This window comes from Aspergillus candidus (assembly GCF_002847045.1).
Source record: "Aspergillus candidus strain CBS 102.13 unplaced genomic scaffold BDW47scaffold_61, whole genome shotgun sequence".
Lineage (NCBI taxonomy): Eukaryota > Fungi > Ascomycota > Eurotiomycetes > Eurotiales > Aspergillaceae > Aspergillus > Aspergillus candidus.
In genome coordinates this window covers 122,243-146,732 of record NW_020194066.1, presented here as the reverse complement: position 1 = coordinate 146,732, position 24,490 = coordinate 122,243, and the positions used below count along the sequence as shown (strand labels likewise).

At 51.5% G+C, this 24,490-nt stretch overlaps 11 protein-coding genes across 11 annotated transcripts; 6 read left to right on the top strand and 5 right to left on the bottom strand.

The window, feature by feature from the left end:
• Positions 1-117: 117 nt before the first annotated feature.
• On the bottom strand, positions 118-2,705 carry BDW47DRAFT_112097 (putative ubiquitin C-terminal hydrolase Ubp8). The gene is made up of 6 exons (XM_024814088.1): positions 2,211-2,705; positions 1,901-2,140; positions 1,725-1,832; positions 1,344-1,672; positions 866-1,288; positions 118-798 (listed from the first exon to the last, which is right to left on the bottom strand). Exons 1-6 carry the CDS (start codon positions 2,275-2,277, stop codon positions 481-483), a joined length of 1,485 nt encoding a protein of 494 aa, XP_024668567.1. The 5' UTR covers positions 2,278-2,705; the 3' UTR covers positions 118-480.
• Positions 2,706-2,916: 211 nt separating this feature from the next.
• BDW47DRAFT_76921 (DASH complex subunit DAM1) lies at positions 2,917-4,436 on the bottom strand. The gene is made up of 4 exons (XM_024819804.1): positions 3,879-4,436; positions 3,763-3,814; positions 3,657-3,705; positions 2,917-3,595 (listed from the first exon to the last, which is right to left on the bottom strand). Exons 1-4 carry the CDS (start codon positions 4,200-4,202, stop codon positions 3,409-3,411), a joined length of 612 nt encoding a protein of 203 aa, XP_024668566.1. The 5' UTR covers positions 4,203-4,436; the 3' UTR covers positions 2,917-3,408.
• A 139-nt stretch (positions 4,437-4,575) lies between these two features.
• Positions 4,576-7,076, top strand: BDW47DRAFT_112094 (CRAL-TRIO domain-containing protein). Its single transcript, XM_024814087.1, has 4 exons — positions 4,576-6,055; positions 6,109-6,150; positions 6,219-6,318; positions 6,372-7,076. Exons 1-4 carry the CDS (start codon positions 4,919-4,921, stop codon positions 6,848-6,850), a joined length of 1,758 nt encoding a protein of 585 aa, XP_024668565.1. The 5' UTR covers positions 4,576-4,918; the 3' UTR covers positions 6,851-7,076.
• Positions 7,077-7,226: 150 nt separating this feature from the next.
• Positions 7,227-8,645, bottom strand: BDW47DRAFT_112093 (HIT family protein). The gene is made up of 6 exons (XM_024814086.1): positions 8,488-8,645; positions 8,282-8,364; positions 8,029-8,097; positions 7,730-7,822; positions 7,626-7,640; positions 7,227-7,543 (listed from the first exon to the last, which is right to left on the bottom strand). The coding sequence occupies exons 1-6, from the start codon at positions 8,519-8,521 to the stop codon at positions 7,436-7,438; spliced, it is 402 nt and encodes a 133-aa protein (XP_024668564.1). The 5' UTR covers positions 8,522-8,645; the 3' UTR covers positions 7,227-7,435.
• A 988-nt stretch (positions 8,646-9,633) lies between these two features.
• BDW47DRAFT_128977 (M20 family metallo-hydrolase) lies at positions 9,634-11,202 on the top strand (the record flags this gene model as incomplete). The annotated part of the gene is made up of 3 exons (XM_024816932.1): positions 9,634-9,749; positions 9,893-10,207; positions 10,260-11,202. The coding sequence occupies 3 exons, from the start codon at positions 9,634-9,636 to the stop codon at positions 11,200-11,202; spliced, it is 1,374 nt and encodes a 457-aa protein (XP_024668563.1).
• A 291-nt stretch (positions 11,203-11,493) lies between these two features.
• BDW47DRAFT_128976 (40S ribosomal protein eS10) lies at positions 11,494-12,568 on the bottom strand (the record flags this gene model as incomplete). The annotated part of the gene is made up of 5 exons (XM_024816931.1): positions 11,494-11,748; positions 11,824-11,984; positions 12,073-12,122; positions 12,194-12,230; positions 12,562-12,568. 5 exons carry the CDS (start codon positions 12,566-12,568, stop codon positions 11,494-11,496), a joined length of 510 nt encoding a protein of 169 aa, XP_024668562.1.
• On the top strand, positions 12,471-13,596 carry BDW47DRAFT_112088 (telomere maintenance SDE2 family protein). The gene has a single exon (XM_024814085.1). The coding sequence runs from the start codon at positions 12,603-12,605 to the stop codon at positions 13,518-13,520; it is 918 nt and encodes a 305-aa protein (XP_024668561.1). The 5' UTR covers positions 12,471-12,602; the 3' UTR covers positions 13,521-13,596.
• Positions 13,597-13,865: 269 nt separating this feature from the next.
• On the top strand, positions 13,866-16,026 carry BDW47DRAFT_134296 (uncharacterized protein; the record flags this gene model as incomplete). Its single annotated transcript, XM_024818050.1, has 2 exons — positions 13,866-14,331; positions 14,389-16,026. 2 exons carry the CDS (start codon positions 13,866-13,868, stop codon positions 15,900-15,902), a joined length of 1,980 nt encoding a protein of 659 aa, XP_024668560.1. The 3' UTR covers positions 15,903-16,026.
• Positions 16,027-16,281: 255 nt separating this feature from the next.
• BDW47DRAFT_112086 (1-aminocyclopropane-1-carboxylate synthase) lies at positions 16,282-18,110 on the top strand. Its single transcript, XM_024814084.1, has 8 exons — positions 16,282-16,474; positions 16,531-16,572; positions 16,638-17,040; positions 17,097-17,302; positions 17,360-17,439; positions 17,489-17,656; positions 17,712-17,918; positions 17,995-18,110. Exons 1-8 carry the CDS (start codon positions 16,349-16,351, stop codon positions 18,023-18,025), a joined length of 1,263 nt encoding a protein of 420 aa, XP_024668559.1. The 5' UTR covers positions 16,282-16,348; the 3' UTR covers positions 18,026-18,110.
• A 1,598-nt stretch (positions 18,111-19,708) lies between these two features.
• BDW47DRAFT_128973 (uncharacterized protein) lies at positions 19,709-20,461 on the top strand (the record flags this gene model as incomplete). The annotated part of the gene is made up of 1 exon (XM_024816930.1): positions 19,709-20,461. One exon carries the CDS (start codon positions 19,709-19,711, stop codon positions 20,459-20,461), a length of 753 nt encoding a protein of 250 aa, XP_024668558.1.
• Positions 20,462-21,603: 1,142 nt separating this feature from the next.
• Positions 21,604-24,253, bottom strand: BDW47DRAFT_134295 (uncharacterized protein; the record flags this gene model as incomplete). The annotated part of the gene is made up of 6 exons (XM_024818049.1): positions 21,604-22,182; positions 22,232-22,717; positions 22,748-22,834; positions 22,874-23,251; positions 23,372-23,456; positions 24,243-24,253. 6 exons carry the CDS (start codon positions 24,251-24,253, stop codon positions 21,604-21,606), a joined length of 1,626 nt encoding a protein of 541 aa, XP_024668557.1.
• Positions 24,254-24,490: the final 237 nt, after the last annotated feature.

Below are 24,490 nucleotides of genomic sequence, written 5' to 3'. Positions count from 1 at the left end.
CCCGTCTGAATCCATTGGACAGGTTCCTGTAGTACATCCCGTTTTGTGTACGGTCGTAGAAATCGGCACAGTTGATAACATTGAGCCAATCATGAGGGGCCTGCAATGGGTGTGATAGTGTACACGAAAACATGGGCCAGACAGACTAGTGAAATGTCTCCCTTATCTAAGATAAGCCAATGGAAAGAAAATGATCGATAATATAGAAGTATCCAAAAGAAAAGCAAGAAAAAATCCGCATCTACAATGGTACATGGTACAGACTCACTACCCAAACAACCTCCGGCCACATGCAGGCGAACGAACAATCAAGCGATCGACTAGCCATCCAGCAATGAATTTGAACCAACTATTTAGACTAACCAACCAACTCCTACCGAAACTCCACAGCCGAATCCGAATCAATGATATGCAAGACATGTCGAACCACACGACGACTCGCCCACAACCCCAATCTCCAGGGGAAAGAAAGAAGGTAGACTATGACCGCGGAGACGCCAACGACCGAAGATTATAGAAGAGAAGGTAAGCGTCGGCGTTGAGCACATCAGCCTCAGTCACAGCCGTGACCTGGTCATCGTTGAACAGCGCCCACTGGTCGCCTTGGCGGCAGTAGACGTAGTAGTGGCCTGCGTCGAGCTTGCCCTTGTGGACGACGGCGGAAGAAAGGTCGTATATGAACCGTGATTTGTCGACTTTGGAGTTCGGGTTTGTCGTGTAGGGGAGCATGTTGATTGACATGGGGAAGTCGATGCGGCCTTCGAGCTTTTCGGAGACGGAGAAGGTGTGTTCGAAGCGCTGTTGGTTGCCCGTGTTAGATGTCGTTGGAGATATTGTGGTGGGGGGTTGGGATGGAGGAACGAACCTTTAATTGCATGCATAGGATGGCTGGTAGTTTCTTGATGCGTAACTGCTTGGTCGCTTTCTGTGGGGTGTTCCCACATCCGCTGCAGTTGTAGACATCCGCCATTAGCTTCTCCGGCGAGGTGAAGCTCTCCAGACAGCCGCTCAGAGTGGGCGGGGACGTTCCGTTACCGCCCATGGCGCGTTTCTTCGCCTGCACCTGGACGTCGAGACTCAGGTCCACCATCGGGTCTTCCGTGCGGGTGATGTTGCCGCATTTGTCGCAGGTCACGCTGCTGCGGAGCTTGCCGTAGAAGGTCTTGTGGAAAAAGCACGAACAGCCACCTTTGTGACTGTCGTTGTGTCCCTCGGTGCTGGCGTGGAGCTTGTCGACGAGGAACTGGTAGTATTCGTGTGCGTCTTGTTGTTGGTATCCCGCTAGCGTCTGGAGACTCGTCAGTCATATTCCCGTGAGGTATCATCCAAGCGGATAAACTTACAGGGCTGGCGCGCCACGACGCCAAAAGGAGATTCAGCGCCGCGAAGCCTTCGGGCTTTTCACTGCTGTTGAAATCAGCGAATGCCTCCGCAACGGCACACCCGATGCAATCATTGGCATTGCAGTCGTGAATTTGGTGCCCGTTTCCCAAGAAATAGGTCGTGAGGATGGGATCATGCAGCAATGACTGCAGGATGACGTTTAGGTAGCAAGTCTGCCCGAGGTTGAAGAGTCCCCTCACACCGGTTTTGGCGCAAGGGCGCTTGGTCGCGTTGCTCCTGATGTACAACTCGTCGCTGGAACTGTCGCTGAATCGTCGTTTCTTGGCGACTGGTGACATTGTTAATTCCCGAGGCAGCACTGACACGGGCCGGAGACATACCTTCTAATGCGCTCTCGGGCGGGGAGGACCGCAGTCGTTCCAGGCCGTAGTCGTAAACGAAATCTTCGCAGCCCTGACAGTAGAGCAAACGGCCTCTGGACTCCATGTCTAGAAAGAGGTTAGTCAATCTGTTCGTTCGTCGGTCGATGTCTCTCGACAAGATTTGATATCCCTACAGAAAGAGTGCCCCGTCTTATCCGCGTGGGCTTTTCGCTCGTTACTCAAACACGTATCGGCACATGTCAAGCACATGTACTTGGGCTTTAGCAGCGTCGAAGCTCGAGGAGCGGGGTTCTGCTTGAGCGCCGTCTCGAGCGACTTAGGATGGGGAGCCAGCGCATTATGCGCTTTGATAAAAGAGGCCTTGAACTGCTCGGCCACGCCGGGATCCTGCCCCAGCTGAGTGGCAAGATGCTCTGGAACAAACGGTCAGTATCCATCCGAGTCATACCTGTACGAGGGTCACACTCCGGGGTGGTTGCATACCGCAGCCAAACTCCGACTCGGAGAGAAGCGACACAGAGATGACACTAGCCATGGTGACAGCTGCCATGATACCGAGGTCTGGAGCAGGACAGACAGATGCGGAAAAATTGCGCGGAGGCTAACCACCGATGGGGTGGAGTACAGGACCCCAAAGGGTGATGCCGATAAAGATCACCAGAGTGCTGCCAAGGTTCTGTACGTGGACGCTAAAGACGGATGATGGCAGGATGGGTCGAAGGGGGTGTGTGAGAGTAGCGGGTTGTGTGAACTGTTGAGTTTCAATTGCAGGTACCGCAAAAGTCTATAGATTGTAACACCATCAGTCAAGAGGTCCTGTAGGTATGATCACATCCGCATTGTGTGCTACGGAGGCCCGCCTCCAGTGAAAAGAGTGATAGTGATAGGTGAGTAAGGCAAAAAGGTAGTCCGAGGTACGGATCGTGTCGAGACTAACGGGCCAGTTCGCCCTCCGTGTTCCATCGGCGGACCCGTCCCGAGCGCTAGTCCGGTATCATTTGATACCAACGGTCTTCGTTATGGTTGAATACTAATTAAATACAGTTGAATAGCGACTTCGAATTAAGTAAATGAGTAATGGACAGAATACATGCTGAGATGGTTCTTCTGCTTCTTTTTCATTTTTTCTTTTCCGAACCAGAGTTGACAACGGGCGGCGATAAGAAATCGGGACCGTATTTGATTCGACGGACAATGTACATATACAGAATGGATGTATGACATATAGGTGTGTCGATGGCTGAATATATGGGATATTGTTCTGATTCTACTGAGAACTCCTCTTTTTGCTCTCTCTAGTGCTGTTGTGGTAAAGTTCCACTTTTCATCAACTGCACACGTAGACTACCCATCATACTCATCATACAAGCATCAGGAATCAACATTTATCATAACTAGAATCGTCCATATCGGTCATAAATCGCCCCTTCGTAGTCACCCAATCAAGAGGTGCGACCGGGATGACGCTTTCCACCACCCCAGGTCTTTCAGGCGATGTACCACATTGCCGCTGTCCTTGGACGTGGAATGCTGGGCTGGAGGGTCGTGTCGTGCAGAGACTTGGAATTATCTGCACACGCTGGTGTAACCCGCAGTCCCCTGCATTTGCGATTGTACCGCTAATCCACCACATACCCCAGTGTCCAGCCGCAGCGGTGATTGTATGACAAGACCATATCGCTCATCGTATACCTCTCCCCCGAGGCAGTGCGCTCGGCCGCGCTCGGTTGGAGCCTCGAGTGGTATAGCGCCCACCGCGTGTCGAGGACCCCCGGGTGGTCCCGCGCGAGTAACCGGTAGATCGGGGCGTAGGTTTGGTCGAGATTGTGGTGGATGGGTGTTCGACAAAGGCGGAGGTGTCGGTGGTTCTAAATCCCATGGCACGGGTCAGCGTGAGAGTCGAGCCTGGAGAAATGGGCTGGGACTTACAAAAACGTCTCTTCGGGGGGAGCTTGCGACTCGGCTTCGGCTTCAGCCTCTGCGGACTTGTCAGCATCTCCGTCCTAGTCCGTCATTGACGATCGAGAAATTCTACCTTTCTGTGCCTCTGCCAGTTTCGCTCTCCGGAACGACTCGGGAATGGGAGCCTACAGTCCTCAATCAGTATGAAAAGATCCCTTCCGACTCTCATCCAGCCAGGGGCGATCATACGTTTGGAAAGTCCACACAGAACGCGTTCATATTCATCCCGTAGAGGAAACTCGCAAAACTCTCGCTGAAGCGCGTCAGACTCTCATGCATCAGCTGGAGGTGCATGAAGTTGGCCTCCAGGTCCGCCATGGAGTCTGCGAGCTCCGCAAACTGCGGTTCCAGCGCATTGATGGCCGGCTCGGAATAGCCCGTGTGGCCGATACTGCCTCCATAACCATGGGGGTCGCGAAACGATGACCGCGAGCTGGGTCGTAGAGGGGTTGTGGGCCGCGAAGACGGACGGGGGCGAGAGGCGGATCGAGGGGCAGAGACAGAGGCGTCCATTATAGTGGTGGGATGGCCACGAGCGTTTGGGAATGTGGGTGGCTGAAACCGGTTTGATTGACGTCAATATAGTCGGTCCTTGATCAACCATGCAACGAGGTTAGAGATTTCGAGGCGCCGATTGATCCCCCGTGGGGGTTTTGTCTGTGGGAAGCGGAAGGTTAACTCGTTCGACAGTTAGTGTTAGACCGTTGTTGGGTGGTGGTGTTTGTTGATGCAAACACGGGACAAGTGCGTGGCCGGAAGACTGTCCATGCCTCAGGCTGTAATGACAGGTACCGGAAAGATACTTGGAAGTTACCGAGCCAGATAGGTGGAACCGCAGCAGATCCGAGGTACCCTAAATGTACTGGATCGGTTCCCTGGTTGGTCTGTCCGCTGAAAGAGGCAAACCCCGGTGGTGGCATTACCAACATCATCATAAAAAACACCGCCATCGCCATCGCCATCGCCGTCACTCCTGATAAACCTCATTGGATCCCTTTCTCTCCCTCGAGTTCTCCTTGTCTTCCCCGCACCCGACGCCCCTCCCCGGAGTTAAACCTTTTCAGAGGCCAGATCGACATCCACCGTCGTGCCTATCATCAGTGGCTGACTCCTCCCATCAATCAATCCAGAACAGCCTTTTTTCCTCCCTTCGCCCCAGACGAGGTACTGGAATCGTTTTAAATCTTGACAAAGCTTGTGGTCATTCGCTTCTTTACCGAATTGAGCACATGCATGTGTGCTCGCCTCTAAGCCGCCGTCTCGCACATTCCTCGGCCAAATCTACCTTTCAATTCCCGACCCAGCGGCTGCGCCATCCTGTTCGTGTGCAGGTCTCCCGTCCGTTGCATCCTAGCCCAGCCCATCTGGCCCTGTCTTACCCACCTCCGCGTTCCCTCTCCACTTTTCCTCCATTGAAAGAACCGAGGGAGGCTTCATCTTTCTGGACGGTTACATTCACTTTACTCCTAATCTGTGGAGGAACCTGGCTTCACGATAAATACCGTAACCCCCGAGACGATTCGCTTCTGCAGAACGACGACGTTCCGCCTGATTCCCAACCCTCCGAAGAATCTTTCCTTGGTGTTCTCGATACGTTCAAAGGTATGACGAACGCAGAGGCAGCACCGGGTACCGTGGGGAACCTTACCCCCGAGCAGGAGGCCAAACTGCAAGAGCTCTGGATCTTGCTGTGCAAGGTCTGCGGCATCAAGCTGGATGGTCTTGAAGCGACGGAAGCCCCCGGCCCCCGACCCGGCTCGTCCCAACAGCCGAAACGCCGGTGGACGCTTTGGGGCGGGAAGGACGAGGATGCCAGTGATTCCGCCAGCGTCAAATCCGGCAAGGGAATTTCATCCGGTCTTTCCGCCATCAACCTCGATGGGGACGACAAGCACGGTCAGTCCAAGGAATTCCAGCAGGCCCTGGAGGACATGACTCCCGAGGAGATCCGCGTCACGGTCTGGAACATGGTGAAGCAGGACAATCCCGACTCGCTACTCCTGCGCTTCCTGCGCGCGCGCAAGTGGGATGTCCACAAGGCGTTGATCATGTTCATCTCGACCATCCGGTGGAGGCTCCATGATGTCAAGGTGGACGACGATATCATGAGGGGTGGCGAGCAGCTGGCCTATGACCAGACCAAGAGCGCCGACGCCGCGGAGAGGAAGAAGGGCGAGGATTTCCTAACACAAATGCGCTTGGGAAAGAGTTTCCTTCACGGAGTCGACAAGCAAGGCCGGCCGATCTGTACCGTCCGTGTACGCCTTCATAGGGCCAACGAACAGAGCACCGAGTCTCTGGATCGGTTTACTGTGTATACAATTGAGACCGCCCGCATGATGCTTGTGCCCCCGGTTGAAACCGCTGTACGTTCCCTTATTTGGTAGGGCTGAAGGGAAAACACTGACGGTCGCAATAGTGCATTGTTTTTGATATGTCCAACTTTTCTCTGGCGAACATGGTATGTACATCCGTCGGACAATATTGTATTGGACAATATTGTATTTTCTTTTGCTAACAGTATCGTAGGATTACCATCCCGTCAACTTCATGATCAAGTGCTTCGAGGCCAACTATCCCGAATCTCTCGGCGTTGTTCTAATCCACAAAGCCCCATGGATCTTCTCAGGTTAGTTTCCCCTCTCTCAATATATCACCAACCAACTCTAACCCACTGCCCAGGAATCTGGAACATTATCAAGGGTTGGCTCGACCCTGTCGTCGCCTCCAAAGTACACTTCACCAAATCTTACCAAGACCTCGAGAAATTCATCAACAAGGACCAAATCTGGACCGAACTCGAAGGCAAAGAAGATTGGGAATACAAGTACGTGGAGGTCAAGCCCGACGAGAACAAGCGCATGGAAGACACCGCCAAGCGGGACGCCATGATCGCTGAGCGCCAGGAGCTAGCCAAGGAGATCGAAGCGGCCACCGTCGGGTGGCTCATCGCCTCCCGGAAGAAGGACCAGGAAGCCACCAAGGCCGCTGTCGAGAAGCGGGCTAGTCTTATCGACCGATTGCGCGCCCAGTACTGGGCGCTTGACCCTTATATCCGCGCTACTTCCCTCTATGACAGAGTGAATATTATCCAGGGCGGTGGAAAGGTCAACTTTTACCCTGAGGAGGCTAAGAACCCTTCTTCGAAGAACAGCGCATAGTCGGTTTGATTCTTATCTCGATTCGATCGTTAAATTTCGGCTCATAGACATGGTTGTGACACTGTTTGCATAGCATCGTATAACATGTGTATAAAGCTTGGACTAGACGTGGTTGGTTGGTTGATTGATGGGTTTTCTGTATCTGCGGCGTCAGATTACACTATCATGAATGGACTGTGTCTTCATCTCTAGTATATAGGTCTTTGAATTGCATATTAGCTTATCTTATTTGAGTTGGTTATTATATATTATTGGGCGGGGGGGGGGGGGGGGGTGCATAGTAGTAAATCTGCCTGTCTTCATTACATTGAACGACTGCTTCACTGCTTACTCTCCTATTCCTGGGAGTTTCATTCCTAGTACAGAGTATAACATGCATAAGACTACCCATCACCACACCTACACCACCATCCTTCCCTCCCTTTTACTTCACATACAAGATCGAACCTACAGAAGCCCCATAAAAAGCGAATCAACCCTGCTATTGAGAAATATATAGATAGGGCAGCAGCGCAGACACACCCCAGCCTTCCATGCACCCAGACACTACCTAACTAAGCCAAGACGGTAAGTATAGTATCTAGTTTACATCTTCGCCTTAACCTCCTCATGCAGCGCCTTGAGCTTATCCATATCAGTCGGCTGAGAAGGCCAACCGACACCGAGACCCTCGGGCTCGTTGGGCTTGGGGATCTTTCCTGATGTTAGTATTGTGTTGCGTTGCGGTTTGAGATGGGATGGATTGGATTGAATTTGGAAATGGATGAGTACGTACCATGTGGAAGTGGACCTGGGGTAGTTGTGTTAGCGTTGTGTTTGGTTTCGTTTTGTTTAGAGAGATGGTTTGGTTTGGGTTGAGTTAGAGGAAGGAAGGCTTACATGGTCGACCACTTGGTGCGCGATACGGCCGTTGTTCTGCAGGATGTTGTAGTCCTCTGCGCCGGTGGCTTTGGCGATTCTCTTCGCCACGGGCTATATTTGAGAGGTGTTAGTTGATACTGTGAGCTTGTTATACTGCTGGGTCGAGTTGGGGGTATAGCTGCGGGGATCGAATCAGGTGCCTGTGCCCTTCCCCAAGGTCCTCTTCGCATTCGGTCCACCCTTATAAAGGACAGACGGGACCCCAGCTTCCAGGATAGGTGTAATCAATTCCTGCAGCTATATTCAACTCCACGTACCAAGATCTCTTGCAGGTCCTCATCAGGGATATCAGTGAGCTTTGCGCCGTGGAACTTGGGGATCACGAGCTATATTTTTATATTGACCATGGCGCGTCATATCGTTAGCGACCGGCTCCAGAAACATATCAAAAGTTTATACGCGCGCAAACGGAAGAGTTGGATAGTTCCATCAAGACACGCCGCGGGGTGATGCGGGGCGTTGCGTCATAAACAAACGGGACGAACGACGGAGAAGAAGACGAAAACTCACCGCGTGGCCACGGCTCAGAGGCTGGATGTCGAGAAAGGCAAAGACCTTGTCGCTCTCGAAGAGCTTGAAGGAGGGGATTTCACCTGTTGGGGGGGTCAACTATTTAGCGACGTTCTTTATTTGCTTGCGCATTTCGATGGTAGATCTCCGGTGTAAACAAGGAGTTCGACCAGGGCAGCGTAGTGTAGTGTAGTGTGGTTAGTTACCCTTGATGATTCTGCAGAAGATACAGGCAGCCATTATGGATAGATACGGCGTGTTACGGTGGAGATGATTATAGTAAGGTAGGAAGCTAATGTAGGCACAACGAACAGTGGATGAACTGAGGAAGTTCGTTTGCAGCTTGAATGCGGGCGGGGTTGTCGGTTGAGGGCGGAACGGGTAGAAGGAAAAGAAATAAAGTGGTGCCGCCGAGAATCGAACCCGCGCCCTCCGTAATCACCGGACAGGGGTTTAAGTACCACAATAGGCTTCTAAAAAGTTGACGAGTGCGACGTACTAGTTCAGAACCCATTTCTTGCCTTTTACCAGAGATGGCCGTGGTACGCGCACATCACTCGTCTCATGAATCTTTGGAACTCTCCATCGACACAGTTGTCGATTTTATTGCTATTTTTTTTTGACCTCCTTTGTTTTTATTGTGTCTTCTTATAATATACCTTTTTTCTGGGCCTTTTTTGTCTAAATTGAAGGGGATACGACAGCTGGGGTGCGTGTCAATAGAGGGAGGGCCGTGTGTCGTTAACCCACCTGACCCCTCCCCTCTTATCTCCAACTCTTTAGTGTCCGCGGACTAAAGTCCGCTACATCCTCCGAATCTACTCCGCACCGGGGGATACTGATACGGGTCATCGGTTATATTCTTTCTGATGGAAGCCCTCGAGGTGATGTCTGTCTGAGTGTATAGTCCGAATGTACTCTGATGGCATCGATGTCTCTACGCAGTGGTCGCTGTATACTATACTAACAGTGTTCTATGCGCTACCCCAAGATCGCAGGAGTTGGAGATACAGCAAGGCCAATCCAGCCAACACAAATGAACATCCTTCTAGCCTCAATCTGACATTCCCCTAGTTTGTCATTCGATCAAATTGCCGAATCCCGTGGCTATGGAGTCATGGATTAACCCCACTCGATTCATCTTATCGTCTGCACGTTATCTCCCGTCTCCAACGACCGGACCAGCCATTTATTAACCCCCTCCTGCTCTCGTAAACAGAATGTCGTCTGCTTTATATCATAGATTCGCGGCTACTTCACTAGTCAGGTTGTCCTCACGCTCAACAGCACTGTCCTGTGGAAAACGCGCTGTTAACCTATATCGATCTTTCTCGACCACCTATAAGCAAGACATGTTGACCACCGAGTTGTCCGAGGCTCAGGTCTCTGCCCTGCGGGCTAACAAGGACCGGCTTGCAAAGGACCTGCATCATAGTTGTCAGTGGGGTTCTGGGATCCGCTGGGGAGAGTAAGTATATACTTCATCGATTTCTTAGCATGGTGATGGTCCCTCGTGGAAGATGACCCTGTGTGGCCATAAGAATGAGGGTCGTTTCTGTATACAAGACTCTCTTTTACTATGTTGCTGGGCCCATAACTAACACTGCTCAGTGGATCGTCAGACACCGGGATGCAGCGTCTGGCTCTATCCGAGGATGACAAGAAAGTGCGAGACTGGTTTATCGAAACAACAAAAGCCCTAGGATGCACCGTCACAGTAGACCAGATGGGCAACATCTTCGCTGTCCGTCCCGGACGGAGAAAGGACGTTCCCGCGACCTTCATCGGCAGCCATCTCGACACGCAGCCAACAGGCGGCCGGTACGACGGCATTCTAGGCGTCTTATCTGGCGTTGAAACCCTCAAGGCGATGAATGAGATGGGCTTGGAAACCGAAGGTGGTGTTGGCGTGGTCAACTGGACCAAGTAAGCCTCTTCTCGTCACATTGGGAAATCCCCGCAGACTAACAATATGTAGCGAAGAAGGCGCCCGCTTTCCAATCAGCATGATCGCCTCCGGCGTATGGGCAGAACACATTCCTCTTGAAAAGGCCCACGGCCTGAAAGAGGTCCCCACGGTAGCCTCCCTCCCCACTGCCTCGTCCGCGCCCGAGACGATGAAGTCCGCCCTGGAGAAAATAAACTACCTCGGCACCACGCCGTGCTCCTACAAAGAGACCCCCATGGCCGCCCACTTCGAGCTACACATCGAACAAGGCCCGCACCTCGTCTCCTCCGGCCAGCGCGCCGGCGTCGTCACAGCGGTGCAAGCCTACCGCTGGTACCACGTGAACGTCATCGGGCGAGACACCCACACAGGAACAACAGCCTTCGAGCACCGCGCCGACGCACTCTACGCCTTCTCGCGGATGATGGTGCGCGCGCGCGAAGTCGCCTCCTCGCACGGCTGTCTCGCCAGCGTCGGCATCGTGGAGACCAAGCCTGGCAGCGTGAACACCGTCCCCGGCGAGGTAAGCTTCACGCTCGACATCCGCGGGCCCAAAGACGAGCTCGTCGCGGTCGTCGAAGCCGCGCTGAAGAAAGACTTCGACGCCATCGCCGCCGAGGAAGGCAGGGGCATCGGCAAGCCGTGCCGCGTGGAGTGGACGCTCGATTTCGACTCCCCCTTGGTGCAGTTCCACCCGGACTGTATCGATTGCGTGCAGCAGTCGGCTGAGGCGGTAGTCGCGGACGCGGGCTCGTCGGAGCCGAAGTCGCTTGTGCGTGAGATGATGAGTGGTGCGGGCCATGATAGCGTGTTTACCTCGAAGAGAGTCCCGACGAGTATGATCTTTGTGCCTTGTAAGGATGGGCTCAGTCATCATCCGGAGGAGTTTTGCTCTGCGGATGACTGTGCTACTGGGACGTCTATTATTTTGCAAGCGGTCGTCCGGTATGACAGGAAGAGATTCTCTGCGTGAGGGGGATATACCGTATATAGTCAATTAACGATGACTTACCCATCAGTACGGAGCAGATATACATCTACGACATATAACCAAGTAGTGGATCATAATAATCATGGCATTGTCCTAGCTAATCCATCAACCATCAAGAACAGCCCCAATGCACAAACATTATCCCCATATTCTATTTTTTCTTATTTTTTTATCGGACGAGCAAGCAAGCCACAACAGCTCTTTCAGCAAAGCCTACTCAAGCTGCAACCTGCAAGCAACCCATCGAAGTCCCTCATAACCGAGCAACCCCACTTAAGAAGGGGGAGCGCCACGGCCACGGCCGAAGCCACCGCGGAAGCTGGGGGCGAACTCGCCGGGGGCACCGCCCTCCTTGCCGCCCTCCTCGCGGCGGCGGTAGCCACCCTCACGGGGAGCGCGGGGACGGCGCTCACGCTCCTCACCGCCCATCATGCCGCGGGGGGGAGCGTGCGAGCGCTGCTGCTTGATGTGGGTGGCGGGGACGACCTCGGCGGGGAGGTGCAGCCACTCGCGCAGGTAGTCCAGACCCTGCAGGTATTTCAGTCAGACATTATTCTGATACTCTTCGAATACGATTTTTCGTGGGATAAAGGGTAAGCATACCTCGGGGGTGAGGGTGTAGTAGTAGTACTGCCACGAGAACTGGGTCTTGAGGTAGCCGCGCGAGGTCAGGGACTGGCAGGCCTTGATCACGTAGAGGTTCTTGGTGTCAATGTCGCCATGCTTGGGCTGGTTGAAGTCCTTCTTGGCCACGAGCACACCCTCTATTCACGGAAACCTAGTCAGCGAAATGATCTCACAATGTCGAATTCCGTCCAAAATTCGAAGTAGGGGCTGGCGTCGGAGACATACCGCGGAAGAGGTACTCGTGGATCTTCTTGCGGTCGTCCTTGGGGATAAGCCTGGCGTATAGTTAGCGATCATATTCGACAGAATTGAGGCATTCCAGCCTGAAATGAAGGGGTATACTCACATTGTCGCGAGTTCCTGGTGCTCTTCGGGGAATCGCTCTAACAACGCGAAGAGATGTGGTTGAAGATAAGAAGTGCTGGAGTGGAGCGCCAGCCGAAAAGTGCGCTGATTCCTCTTTGGGAAGCGCTAGCTAGGGCTGGGGCCCTAGCCGGGTCTAGCCCGATGTGTCACATATCACGTGTTTATATAAGTCACGTGTATAACGGCCTCAGGTGTCGGGTGGCTGCACTTAGTCATTCTCTTATCGCCAACCTCCACATCTTTTGATCTCATCTCATCACCAGGTCTGTTCTACGAACAACATCACCATACCTTACAAGCCCTTACCTGGATCTCTACCTAAGCCTGATCGCGCAATCTCAACAAAACCGACCATATCGATCGAAACAGGTGAACCTGCCACCGCAACCATGACGTCTCAAAACATCAACATCCTCCTCTCGTCTTTCCCTGGCCTTTCGCTCCCCTCGACCGTCTCATTCTCCCTCCCACCGACGTCGACACTCATCGATCTCACCGAGAAAATCTCATCATACATCCCGGCATCCGTCCCTCTCCGGTCTCTCATCCTAACCACAACCAACAACAAGCAACTCATCCCGTCCTCAGAGCGCCTCCTCTCCTATCTCCCCAGCAACAATGGCGAAGCCACACCCCAATCAAATCTCCTCCCCCTCCGCCTATCCGTACCCACATGCGGCGGAAAAGGTGGTTTCGGCTCCCAGCTCCGCGCAGCCGGCGGGCGCATGTCGAGCAAGCGCAAGGGCAACCAAGGCGACGATAACGGATCCAGCCGCAACCTCGACGGGCGTCGGATCCGCACCGTGAACGAAGCGAAGGCGCTAGCAGAATACCTCGCCGTGAAACCGGAGATGGATAAGAAGGAGAAAGAGGAGCGCCGGCGTCGCTGGCAGGCTGTTGTGGACGCGTCCGAAAAGCGGCAGGAAGAGCTGAAGAATGGTGGCGAGCGGCGGAAGGTTGATGGTCAGTGGATGGAGGATCGGGAGGAGGTTAATGAGCGCGCGCGAGAGGCTGTTCTGAAGGCTATGAAGGACGGCGCTTGGACGGATAACCTCCGGGATACTGTTGTTGGTGGGTCGAGCACGAGCGCGAGCGCCAGTGAGGGCAGTGGTCAGGACAGTCCGCTCAGCTCTGAGGCAGAAAGCGATGAGGATCAAGGGATGGCGGACGCGGGACCGTCGGAGCCTGCGCGTGGACCTGCGGCGCCGCGGAAGTTCATTGGGTTTGATGAGGATGACGAGTTTATGAGTGACTCCGAAGAGGAGGATGCAACTGATCCTAAGGGCAAAGGAAAGGCAAAGGCTTGATCGAAAAGCGTTCAGTCTGTCGACTAAATTGCTATATCCTTGTACTGCATTGTTAATATTTGGGGTTGGAGCGTTCATGTATTTATTTTGCCTCTTCTTATTCAACTCTACGAAAGTTAATATATCTTGCATAACATGTCAATATCTTGAAGCGAACTAATTAAATCTCCCGTACACTGAATCGAACCTGCAGATACGTTTCTGTTTGATTCTAGCAGTTTTGGGCTGAAAATACCTTTGACGGGTATGGAGTAGTTCGCCACCAAAACCCGCTTATCAACGCTATCGGCCGCATCTCCGCCCGGAGCTCCGTCTCTCTTCAACCATCCGCAAAAATTTGCAGTCATGTTGTCGTCGCTTGGGCGCGTACTCCCAAGAGTCCCTAGATTGAAGCAGACACGGCCGCGATGTCTGTATCATTCACGAGCTCTCGCCAAAACATGGCAGCAAACTCTGTCGTCGGTGTCAGTGTTGCGGTCGATCTACCCAGCGAGCCGAACCAGCGGCATCCCGCAACGCGTTTTGTCTACGGCTGCCACCGCGCATGAGAACCCGGTGACGAGCATTGAAGAATTGCTGCCGGTGTGCTGTCCAGGATGCGGTGCCTATTCGCAAATTGTCGAACCGAATGAGCCTGGATACTATGGTCGATTGGGGAAGGGGAAGCAGACGCGAAAACCTCTGTCGGAGGTTGAGGCCAAGCCGGATGGGGAAAACGCGACTGCGCTGAAGGCTGATGGCGAGAGGGCGGCGGATACTATTCAGAGGATTGTTCGCGACCAGAGGGATACACAGAAGCCCGATCCTCGAAGTGAGTTTGTTGTTAATACCATTGCGCCGCGGGCCAAATACTAATGCGTACATATAGACAAGGCTCTACTTGAAGAGGCGACGGCTACGGCGAACCGGTATCTCGAGAAATCAAGACCCACGGTACATATCTGCGACAGATGCCACGACCTCGTTCACCACAATAAAGCCGTCCCCGCCGTGTCTCCTTCTCTTGAGACGCTCCGGGACTTTCTGGACGAGTCGCCCCACAAACACAATCGCGTGTACCACGTCGTTGACGCCGCTGATTTTCCCATGTCCCTGGTCGACAACATACACGAAGTGCTCGGCGTCAAGGACCAGCGGTCGCAGAATCGACGAGCGGCTAGCTACAAATACAAACGGGGAAAACTGCTCCCGACTATCAGCTTCGTCATAACGCGCTCGGATCTCCTGGGTGCCACCAAGGAGCAGGTAGATTCGAAAATGCAGTACATGCGCACGATGATTCGCGAGATTCTGGATATGCCGTCTGACGATTATCGCCTGGGCAATCTGCACATGATAAGTGCGCAGCGCGGCTGGTGGAATAAGCAGGTAAAGGATGAGATTAGAGAGCACGGTGGTGGTATCTGGGTGATTGGGAAAGCCAACGTCGGGAAGAGTAGCTTCATTGAGGCTTGCTTTCCGAAAGACTCGAAGAACCTCGAGAAGATCGCCGAATTGGTCGAGCGGCGTGGGATGGATTCGAGGATCCCCAACTCGCCAGATCCACTTGACTCTGATGGCCTTCTCCCACCTGTTCCCCGGGAGGACCTCTTCCCTGTTCTCCCCGTTGTGTCGTCTCTATCGGGAACCACAGTCTCGCCGATCCGGATCCCATTCGGGCGCGGGCGAGGGGAAATGATCGATTTGCCGGGCTTGGACCGAAGCGAGCTAGCAGAGCACGTCCGCGACGAATACAAGCGAGATTTGATCATGACGAAGCGCAAGAAGCCCGAGCGTCACAGCGTTAAACCGGGCCAGTCGTTGCTTCTCGGGGGAGGCCTTGTGAGAATCACATCCACCCATCCTGATCACACCGTCATGGCAGCTTGCTTCGTCCCAATGGAAGTCCACATCACCAAAACCGAGAAGGCAATCGAGATGCAGGCCCAGCAGCGGGCATACCCGGGGACAGTGATCGCGAACGACGGTATCGGCGAAACCATCTCCTCCGCCGGAGTGTTCGACGTGAAACACGACGTGACGAAATCACACCTCCCTACGACACTGGCTAAGGCCATCGAGGACAAAAGGACGCGCATGCCATCTCTCCCGTACCGTGTCTTCTCAACGGATATCCTCATCGAGGGGTGCGGCTGGGTTGAACTCACTGTGCAGACCCGCGCCAAGCGCAGCGACAAGGACGGTGCTGAGTCCTCGGAATCCACGCCACAAGTGGAAGTTTTCACCCCTTATGGACGACATATTGGGGCGCGGGCACCGATCGAGTGCTGGAATTTGATCGCACAGAAGCAGGCTGCTGACAAGCGCAAGATAGGTGCCCGCCGGCGACAGAACGTCGGACAGCTGAAGCGGGCTCATCAGTCTGCGAACGCTAAAGTTTAGAAGACGTTGAATCGGCTCAGGCATGATGCTTGATTCTATGGAGGGGGGGGGTTCCCCGTGTATAATATTAGCATAGCGACTGGTGTTTCCCTTTTTTGATTGGAATTAAAAAAAGATCTAGACTCCGCAACTTGTACATTATCACCAAATACAATGATACCATTGAACGCATACTCCATACCATGGCGGGATAGTGATACAATGAATGGACGTGGAATCAAAAAAAAAGAGACAGAAGATCTACAAAGACATCCAAGGTCCTCAAATGAAATGATTAGTAGTAGTTCGCCAACCAACCTTCTGGTGGGGAAACCCGCGCGCTTATCAAGTCATCTTTCTTACATCCATCCTCACGTCCTCTGTTCTGTTTGTTTTCTCCATACTCTCGAATATATATTAAAGTATTCATTTGATCAACAAGGCTATTTATAACCGTCATAATCAACATGCTTTCCTCTCGCGGGGCTCGCAGCGCAGCTCAACTGGACCTTGCGTGGCGGTATGCGCCGACTCATACTTATGACGCTGAGTCTAACCCCTCGGGACTTATATCGTTTGGGATGGCAGAGCATGTACGTCTAAAAGCATGACCATGAACAAGAAGCAACAATGTCCTAACACATTCCAGCTACCCCTCCGTGCCGACATGGTAAACTACATCAACAACAAGGTCCACCACACCGACTGCATTTACTACGAAAGAGTCTCCCATATCTAAATGACCAAATCATCTAGGTCGTATTCACAGAAGACTCCATCGGCTACCGCTCCAACTCCACATGGGCCAGCCGTCTCCCGAAGGCACTCGCAGCGCACCTAAACCGTATCCTCGCCCCCAAGGCACCTATTGAGCCCAAAGACGTCATCGTCGCCTGCAGCGCCACAGCCCTGAGTGGAGTCCTCGGATTCGCGCTGGCAGAGCCCTCTGACGGGATTCTGGTGAGCAGGCCGGTCTACGGCCGGTTCGAGCTCGACTACGGCATCGAAGCAGGCGTGCAGATCGTGTATGCAGACTCGGGCCCCGAAGAGGCGTTTACTCCTGCCGTCGTGGACCGGTACGAGGCGGCGCTTCATGAGGCGCAGAAGCGCGGCGTGACTGTCCGGGCGGTCGTGCTTGTCAATCCGCACAATCCTGTCGGTGAGTCGGATCTCCGTCGGTTAACTGCTTCGGGACTGCACTGCTGACTGGTTCAGGGCGGTGCTACCCAGCTGAGACGCTAGAAGCCGTGCTGCGGTTCTGCAATAAACACCGGCTCCATGTCATCGCGGATGAGATCTATGCGTCTTGTGTCTTTCCGACGGAGGACCCTGCCGCCGTGCCGTTTACGTCGGTGCTGGCGCTGGATATCCCAGCACTGATCGACCCTGCCTTGGTTCATTTGCTGTACGGGTTTAGTAAAGTAAGCCTTCCGAGAGGGTAGCTGTGTGCAGGACCGATCTCATTGGCGCATCTGTAGGATTTTGCCTCGGGAGGCCTCCATTTAGGGTTCCTGATCACTCGAAACGAAGCCATCCACCGCGTTTGCAAGGCCGTCATGTCAGACCCCCTCTCCCTTCAAGAACCTCAAACTAATCCACAACAACAGGAGACTCCACAATCCCTCCGCAGCAGCAGTAACAATCGGCATCGCCATCCTCGAAGACACAGACTTCGTCGCCCAATTCACAGCAAAATCGCAACAGCATCTAGCGTCCACGTACGCCATCGTCACCGCTACATTGAACCGAGAGGGAATCAAATACATCAAAGGAGTGTAGGTCCCCGCCCCGTTGTGCCTCCCTCGCCACTCCACTGACGCTACGCCTCAGAAACGCGGGGTTCTTCGTCTACATCGACCTATCACCGTACCTTCCGACGGGGACGGGCTCGAATCAGGAGCGGGAGTTTGCCCTGGCTCAGAGGTTGCTAAACGCTGGGGTGTTCCTCCACCCGGGTGAGGAACATAATAAGCATCCAGGGTGGTTCCGGTTGGTTCACGCACACCATGAAGATGTTCTACGGGAGGGACTGCGGCGGTGAGTGATATAATCTATGGTGCTTTGTGGGGTTTTTGGTTTGTCCAACACACGCTGACGGGGCTGCTTTTTATAGGATGATTGGTGTTTTGTGTGCACTGGGGTAAAGTGGGATGATGATGATGATGGCCACTGTCTATACTAATGGTTGAATAAACCCGGTAATGAGAATAAAAAAAGCAAGGAAAAAAGAAAAAAGAAAAAAGAAAAAAGAAACTAATAACACCGGAGATTAGATTATTGGCTAGTATCAAGCGCGAAGTGCCATGGAAAAGGAAATATTACATATGTTATATCCACACATGAACATGATACATCTGCATCAGCCATGCGGGGCATCCATAACCAAGGTATAATAATCTACGGCACATGAAAATCAATGACAAAAAATACATCTGTATAGCAAAATTACAGTTTCATAGTAGAAGTTCTTGTATACAGGCCTAAGCTGTTATCATTAAGGAAAATCAATGGAACAAAAAAGAATGTCCGTCCAGTGAAATATGATCGAAATGAGAAAGAGTGTCAAAATTGCGGTTTCAGATTGACATGGAAGCTTTCGGGTGGCGGGGGTAAAGAACTACGGATTTGAGCCCGAAAAGCAAGCAGGGCATTCCCGATACATCATACACTCACCAGGGGAACCTAAAGATGGAAGAACCCGAAGCGAGCAAATCACAATGGATTGTCCAGGGCTAAACAAGGCCCAAATGTTGTGCCCTGAGTTGCACATCATCCGCCACCAAATGAGATTGAAGATTCGGAGCCGCAAATGCTCAGGCTCCATGTAATCGTCCCCAGAGCCAGGGGTACTACTGAGCCCAGGAATCTGCCAGCTGGCTCCCCGCCTCACTTTTTGAAACTGATCTCTGGCCTGGTCCAATAAGGGCAGCACACTTCATCCCAGTTGAAACTTCCTACGGTCTAATAGAATATCCAGGGAAGCGATAGAAGCGTTCGAATTTCACAGCCTGGACGGTGAACTCGGAAAAATCGCAATAGTCGTGATGAGTCTCATCACATCAAATGATCACATTTGTAGTCTGGGACTTACTGTCACTGTCACACTCATCGGGCGATGGGCCACTGCTTGAGCAAATGATATCTTTTTATTTTCCTCCACACGCTGACTCCTTCCAGATTTCGAGGGAACGACCTTCAGTGGGATGCGCCAGGAGTATCAACCGACAGGACTCTCACCTTCCACGTGGTCGGGCACGCCCATGAAAACCATAGTTTTGATATCATGATGCTTTTTTTATATCAACGTACTATTACTATTATTATGATCTACTGTATCTGTTATTCCGCCAAGCCCTAAAATATGTCTCGATAGCCTTTGATCTATTCGTCGCTTGTCCGGGAGTAGGGATGTTCTTTATCTTTGTCTTTCAGTTCATCTCTGTTTCTTTCTCTCATTTCTTTTTTACTTCACCGTATTATCAACAAGGCGTTTGTCATCTTATACTATCATTGTTGCATTTTTCAATTATTCTGTGTGATTTAATCTTGTATGGTTTAATTTTGTATGATTTAATTTTGTATTATTTGATTTTGTTATTTTTTTTTTATATTGTTTCATCTAATTTCATCTTTGCTGCCTGCTCTGGTCACTTGATACTAACAGACAAGCCATAAATCTATTGAGCTAGAGCTTAAATTCCCCTTCCACCCATCAGCAGTTCTTTCTAACATCTCTCTTCTCGCAACAACAAGACGATATCTAAAGTATTTTGGGTCAAATACATCGACCACCTTCTTTTGTTTCAATTCGGCTCTGCAAATCAGCCATGGCAGGAAGACCTGGTGCCATCGCCGACCCCAACTCCAATGATAACAGCCACGATTACCCTGGTCTGCCAATCCAGGACCCCAACCCCTCCGTCTGGTACAACACCACGGCTGATCAATCGATCTCACCCCCGGGACCGTCCCACTTCAATGGCCAAGCACCCATGATGCCCTACTTTGGGGATGCTGGCATGGGTTCCACGGGTGGTTCTTTGGTCACCACACTTCAACCTTGGCATCAGCAAGGCCACATGCCGTCGGATTTGGGCGTCGACATGAGGTCAACCGATCCAGGCGGGATGAGCTATCCCCCTTCGATGTCGCCTAGCGGTCCCATCCAGACATTCAGCGGTCACCTTCCTGGAGATGTCTCTCCCACGATAAGAGACAACTCCGCTAGCACCCAGGACGTACCACAGTGGTTTCGCCAGCCCGTTACTCGCCCAGTTAGCTCCGAGGGCGGCAACCAGCCCTTCCAGGACAAGCCTTGGTCCCCCTCTCCCCCCAGTCTTTCCCTTTCCCTGGAACCTTCCTCGCCTGACAGACTCCGGGGCAACAGCGGCCCGCAGCTTTCCTATCTGCGATGTGAATGGACTGGCTGCACCTACCTGAAACCGTTCAACCGCAAAGGGGACCTTGTTCGTCACATCACAACGCAGCATATTTCCCGCGGGCAATTTGTCTGCGAGACATGCAACAAGGCCTGCAACCGGTACGATAATCTGTGCGCACATAGGCAGCGGCTTCACTGATATCGCACATGATCGGGAGCGTGGTTGCCACGAACACGAGGAACGAGCATGTTTCACGATCTAGGTACGACTTATGATACCTTAAAAGCATGGTTACAATGGCACTTCTGCATCAGCTCGGAACAAGACCGAGTTGAAAGGTCTTGGTTTTTTTTTTTTTTTGTCTTTGTTTTGATGTTTCATTTGCTGTCTTTTTTCTGGGAATACCCTAATCTCTACTCATTTGACTTCCAGCGTGTACCCCCAATCCCAGCACCGCATGTTTATATACAAGTGTTAGTTGATAGTTCCCCGGGCTAGTTCACTTACATATGCACTTATGGGGTAGGCCAGTAAGCATATCATAGGCTAGCGCTTGTTTCCCCGCGAATTCCCCGCGAACTGCATCTCCCCACTAGTTTGAAAGTGACCTTTACGCCTCTAAATACCAGTCATAGAATTAGCATCCATGGTGATAATCCAATCATTGTATTGCTCTAGCGTACTTTTTTTCTGCCAGCGCACTACCCTACATCCTTGCTTTGAGATGATCACAGCCACATCGATAGTTAATAATTAACATTGATTATTCAATGCGGGAATTTAGCAATCTCACCACGATCCAACAAGAGCATGTCGAATATAGCGTCAGGTCAAGCCTTCCCAAATCCTCGTCCGGTTTTTTAGTGCAGTGACTTAGAGATCACATATAGAGTGGTGGAGGTCCGATAAGGTTCAGATAAGCGATGTGCCTGCATGGCTGCTGCTGTCAGATCTGCGGCTGTTTCACTCGCACTACTGACAACTGTATCATTTCACATAGCCGGCCTCCTGCTTCTTCACCAGATGATAATGACATGCTTACAATTTTATTGTGTTCGATCTCTCTTCTGCTCTGCAGTAGCTTTGTCTTTCGATTTGCTCATTTCGAACGGGAGAAATGGGCCAGACAGAAGCCCCGACAAAGGCACTGAACTTTCATTGGAGCCTTGAGAGGCTGGTAGATCTCATACAGGGGCTACACCTTTAAGCGCTCGTGCCACGAGCTTCTGTGATCGGGCATTCCAATTAGATGCTGCAGTCGCCGGCTGAGACGAATGCTACCTACCTTACCTACTTCAGAGCGTATTGCTTGGTCGCTTTGATCACCGGAATTTCATTCCCTATAAACGCATGAGCCAATCTGCAGTGAGCTGGCGAGAAGAAGGCATGGGATATGTATCGTCCCCAAGCTTAGATTCATCGGGAGTGAAAAACTCCGAGAAGTCATCTCCGGCGTTCACCCACTCATGACTGTATATATCACGTTCACTGGGGGAAAAGCCACCTCCATTAACGGTCACCCATTGGAATATAAGCCTCGTGGCGTTCTCAGACGCACTATCCGGTATAGAGAGTGCTTCGGACGAAAACCGCGTCTGTTGCTCGCCAGTGTAAGTCTTTGAGCACGCTGGAGAATTGCTGATATGTAAGTCCTTGTCTTCCAGTGTAGAATCATCCGCGAGTTTCCACGACCACAAGCGATAGCTCAAATAGTGGTCGGCACATTTCTCGTGCAGGCGGACTGCCAGCGATACATTCTGCAGCTCTATCTCCCCAAAGGGTCCCCATGGAGTAAGAAGGGGACTTGGATATTCGCCGGTAATGTAGAGTAGCCACCAAATATCTGTTCGTAAAATGAAATTTGGTGAAGCGGGTACTTGTGGTCCGGCATTTTGAATGAAAGACTGCTCACAACCCACCTAGGCGGCTGCATCCAAATTTAGCACAGGAAGCCCACAAGTGCACTACAAGCGGGATAATCCCTGTTAAATAGGCGCCAAGGTACAGAAACCCCATGTTTAGTCGACGGGCCACATACACTCTAAGCAAGGCCTCGTGATAGAGATGCGCTGAACCAGAGAAACCTGGAATATCCGGTAGCTGTCTGCAAGGAGGATACAGCCAGGCATAGGCCATGTTGCAAGGGATTCCTGGCTCCCAAAAGCCCCCGCAGAGGTTCGAAGTCATTCCCCGAGGGTGGCAGCAGATAGAAAGATAATGTGCAAGATTGTCCCACAATGATTGTAACCTGTCAATATTGTTTTCTGATGATTGGAACCGAGAGTTGTCGATTAATTGCCATTGAAGGTTGACTGGAAGCCCATAAATGTTATTGGCAGGTAGCATCAATGCGATTGACATGGCGATAGGAATCTCAGACTGCGCATCGTGAAAGACACAGAAGTCGCGGAGTAATTCCATGGCGCGAATGGAAGACGGCGGTGAAAACTTGTGCTGTTCGGAAGAGATTCGGCTTGACCTAACCCGGCAAGTGAATTTATCTTCGAGCTGGACAACCCAAGGTGCCAGAAAGCTCCCTTCGCTATCGGCAGCAATCTCGGCTTTCCAGCCCTGTCCCGTTGCTAATAAAGCTTACCACCACCTGCCAACGTCGTCCTCAACCTCGCCGACAAATATACTAGTGCAAGACGTAGCAGACTGTGGCGTTTCTGCTTGGGACACTGCAGCAACATTGTTTGTATAATAGAGATGACCGGGGCGAAGAGAGATGCCATCACCTTGGCCTTGTAATTCGACCAGTCGCTTGGAGAAGATATAAGACACAGCTTGTGCAATAGCTGTGATGGTTCTTTTCCTAGGCCAGTCCTTATGGGTCTGAGTTTTGGGAGAGGTAGCCTTTCTGATGCCGAGGATTCTAGGGCAGCATGCGGTATCTTTCAATGTTCTGCCTAGCCCACACTGCCAGCATCCAGTTATAGCCCAGTTGGAGAAGTCTAATGCAGTAAGTTGATTGTCGGCAACAACCTTCTTCAACCGCCCATTTTGACCTAAAGTTGAGCCGTCTGGTATCGCCGGTGTATTTTTCAGAATCGCCGCAGGTTCAAGGCAGGCAACAGGTAATCCATTTCACTCTATTGTATCTGGGACAGCGCTATACCATATTCTTTCGCTTCGGCGCAGAACTCGTGTGATCTGCTCGACGTTTGGTATGACAGGGTTATATTCTGTTGAACTCTATAAGCATGTCAACTAGTCATCCCATTTGGCGACGCTAAAAGGGAACTGATATACATTTGGACGGGACGACATAATCACGAGCTTTGGATCTCTATCAAATTCCACGATCCAGCCACCTTTCCGAAAATGGCAGATCTAACTTATTGAAGAAAGACAGGTTTGAGGAGCCTGAGGTAGGTAATGTAACATACCTTACAGTAAGGTAAATTTGATACCAACGAGTTTTGTAAAATACACCTTTTCTAAATGACCACGGTAGTCCGATCACATTATGATATACCCCAAGTCACCAACTGCCATTTACTAAATGTCCGGTTGGTGTCCAAGCTACTGGTAATAAGCAATGGCGTCAAGGTGCGTATTAGCTTAAATGATCACCCACGGCCCCACGCAGTAGTGAGGACATTGTCTCCACTTGTCTGACCACACTGTAGGTTTGTCCCAAAAACGCTTCCAGATCAGTCTCTTGAAATGAATGGCTAGGGGATGAAGACATTTTTCCTAGAGTTAAAAGTACCATTCCCTCAACCAGATATGGTATGGTCATTTGAATATAGCGCTAACCATTATCCAGGGCTGGCAAGGAAATTGAAAGTGGAAACAACGAGAGCAAGGCGTAGGCACAGTAAAACTGCATGGATTATAGTTACATGTTCACTAAGTATAATACGATAAGACTACTTAATATCAATTATGCGTACCTGGTTCTTCGAATACGTGCTCTAGCCTCTAGTAAACTTGATTTAAGCCCTGAATTCTTCCGAAGACCTGCTCCAAGGACAATATTGACATATCTATTCAAGAAATATTTTTTATTTTATCAAGAGCTCCCTTTTCTCTTGGGATTATGCTGGATTCTATTGTGGTCGTCTAGCTTCGTCGTAGTATTATAAAACTGATTCTGATCTAGAGCTTGGATTTCGCTCATTGAAGATGATACTATATTGGTGATATATTCAGAGTCAGGTGTATAGCGAGATCATGGGCTTTCAAGCGGTCAGAAAAGAAATTATAGATAATTCTCGAGCA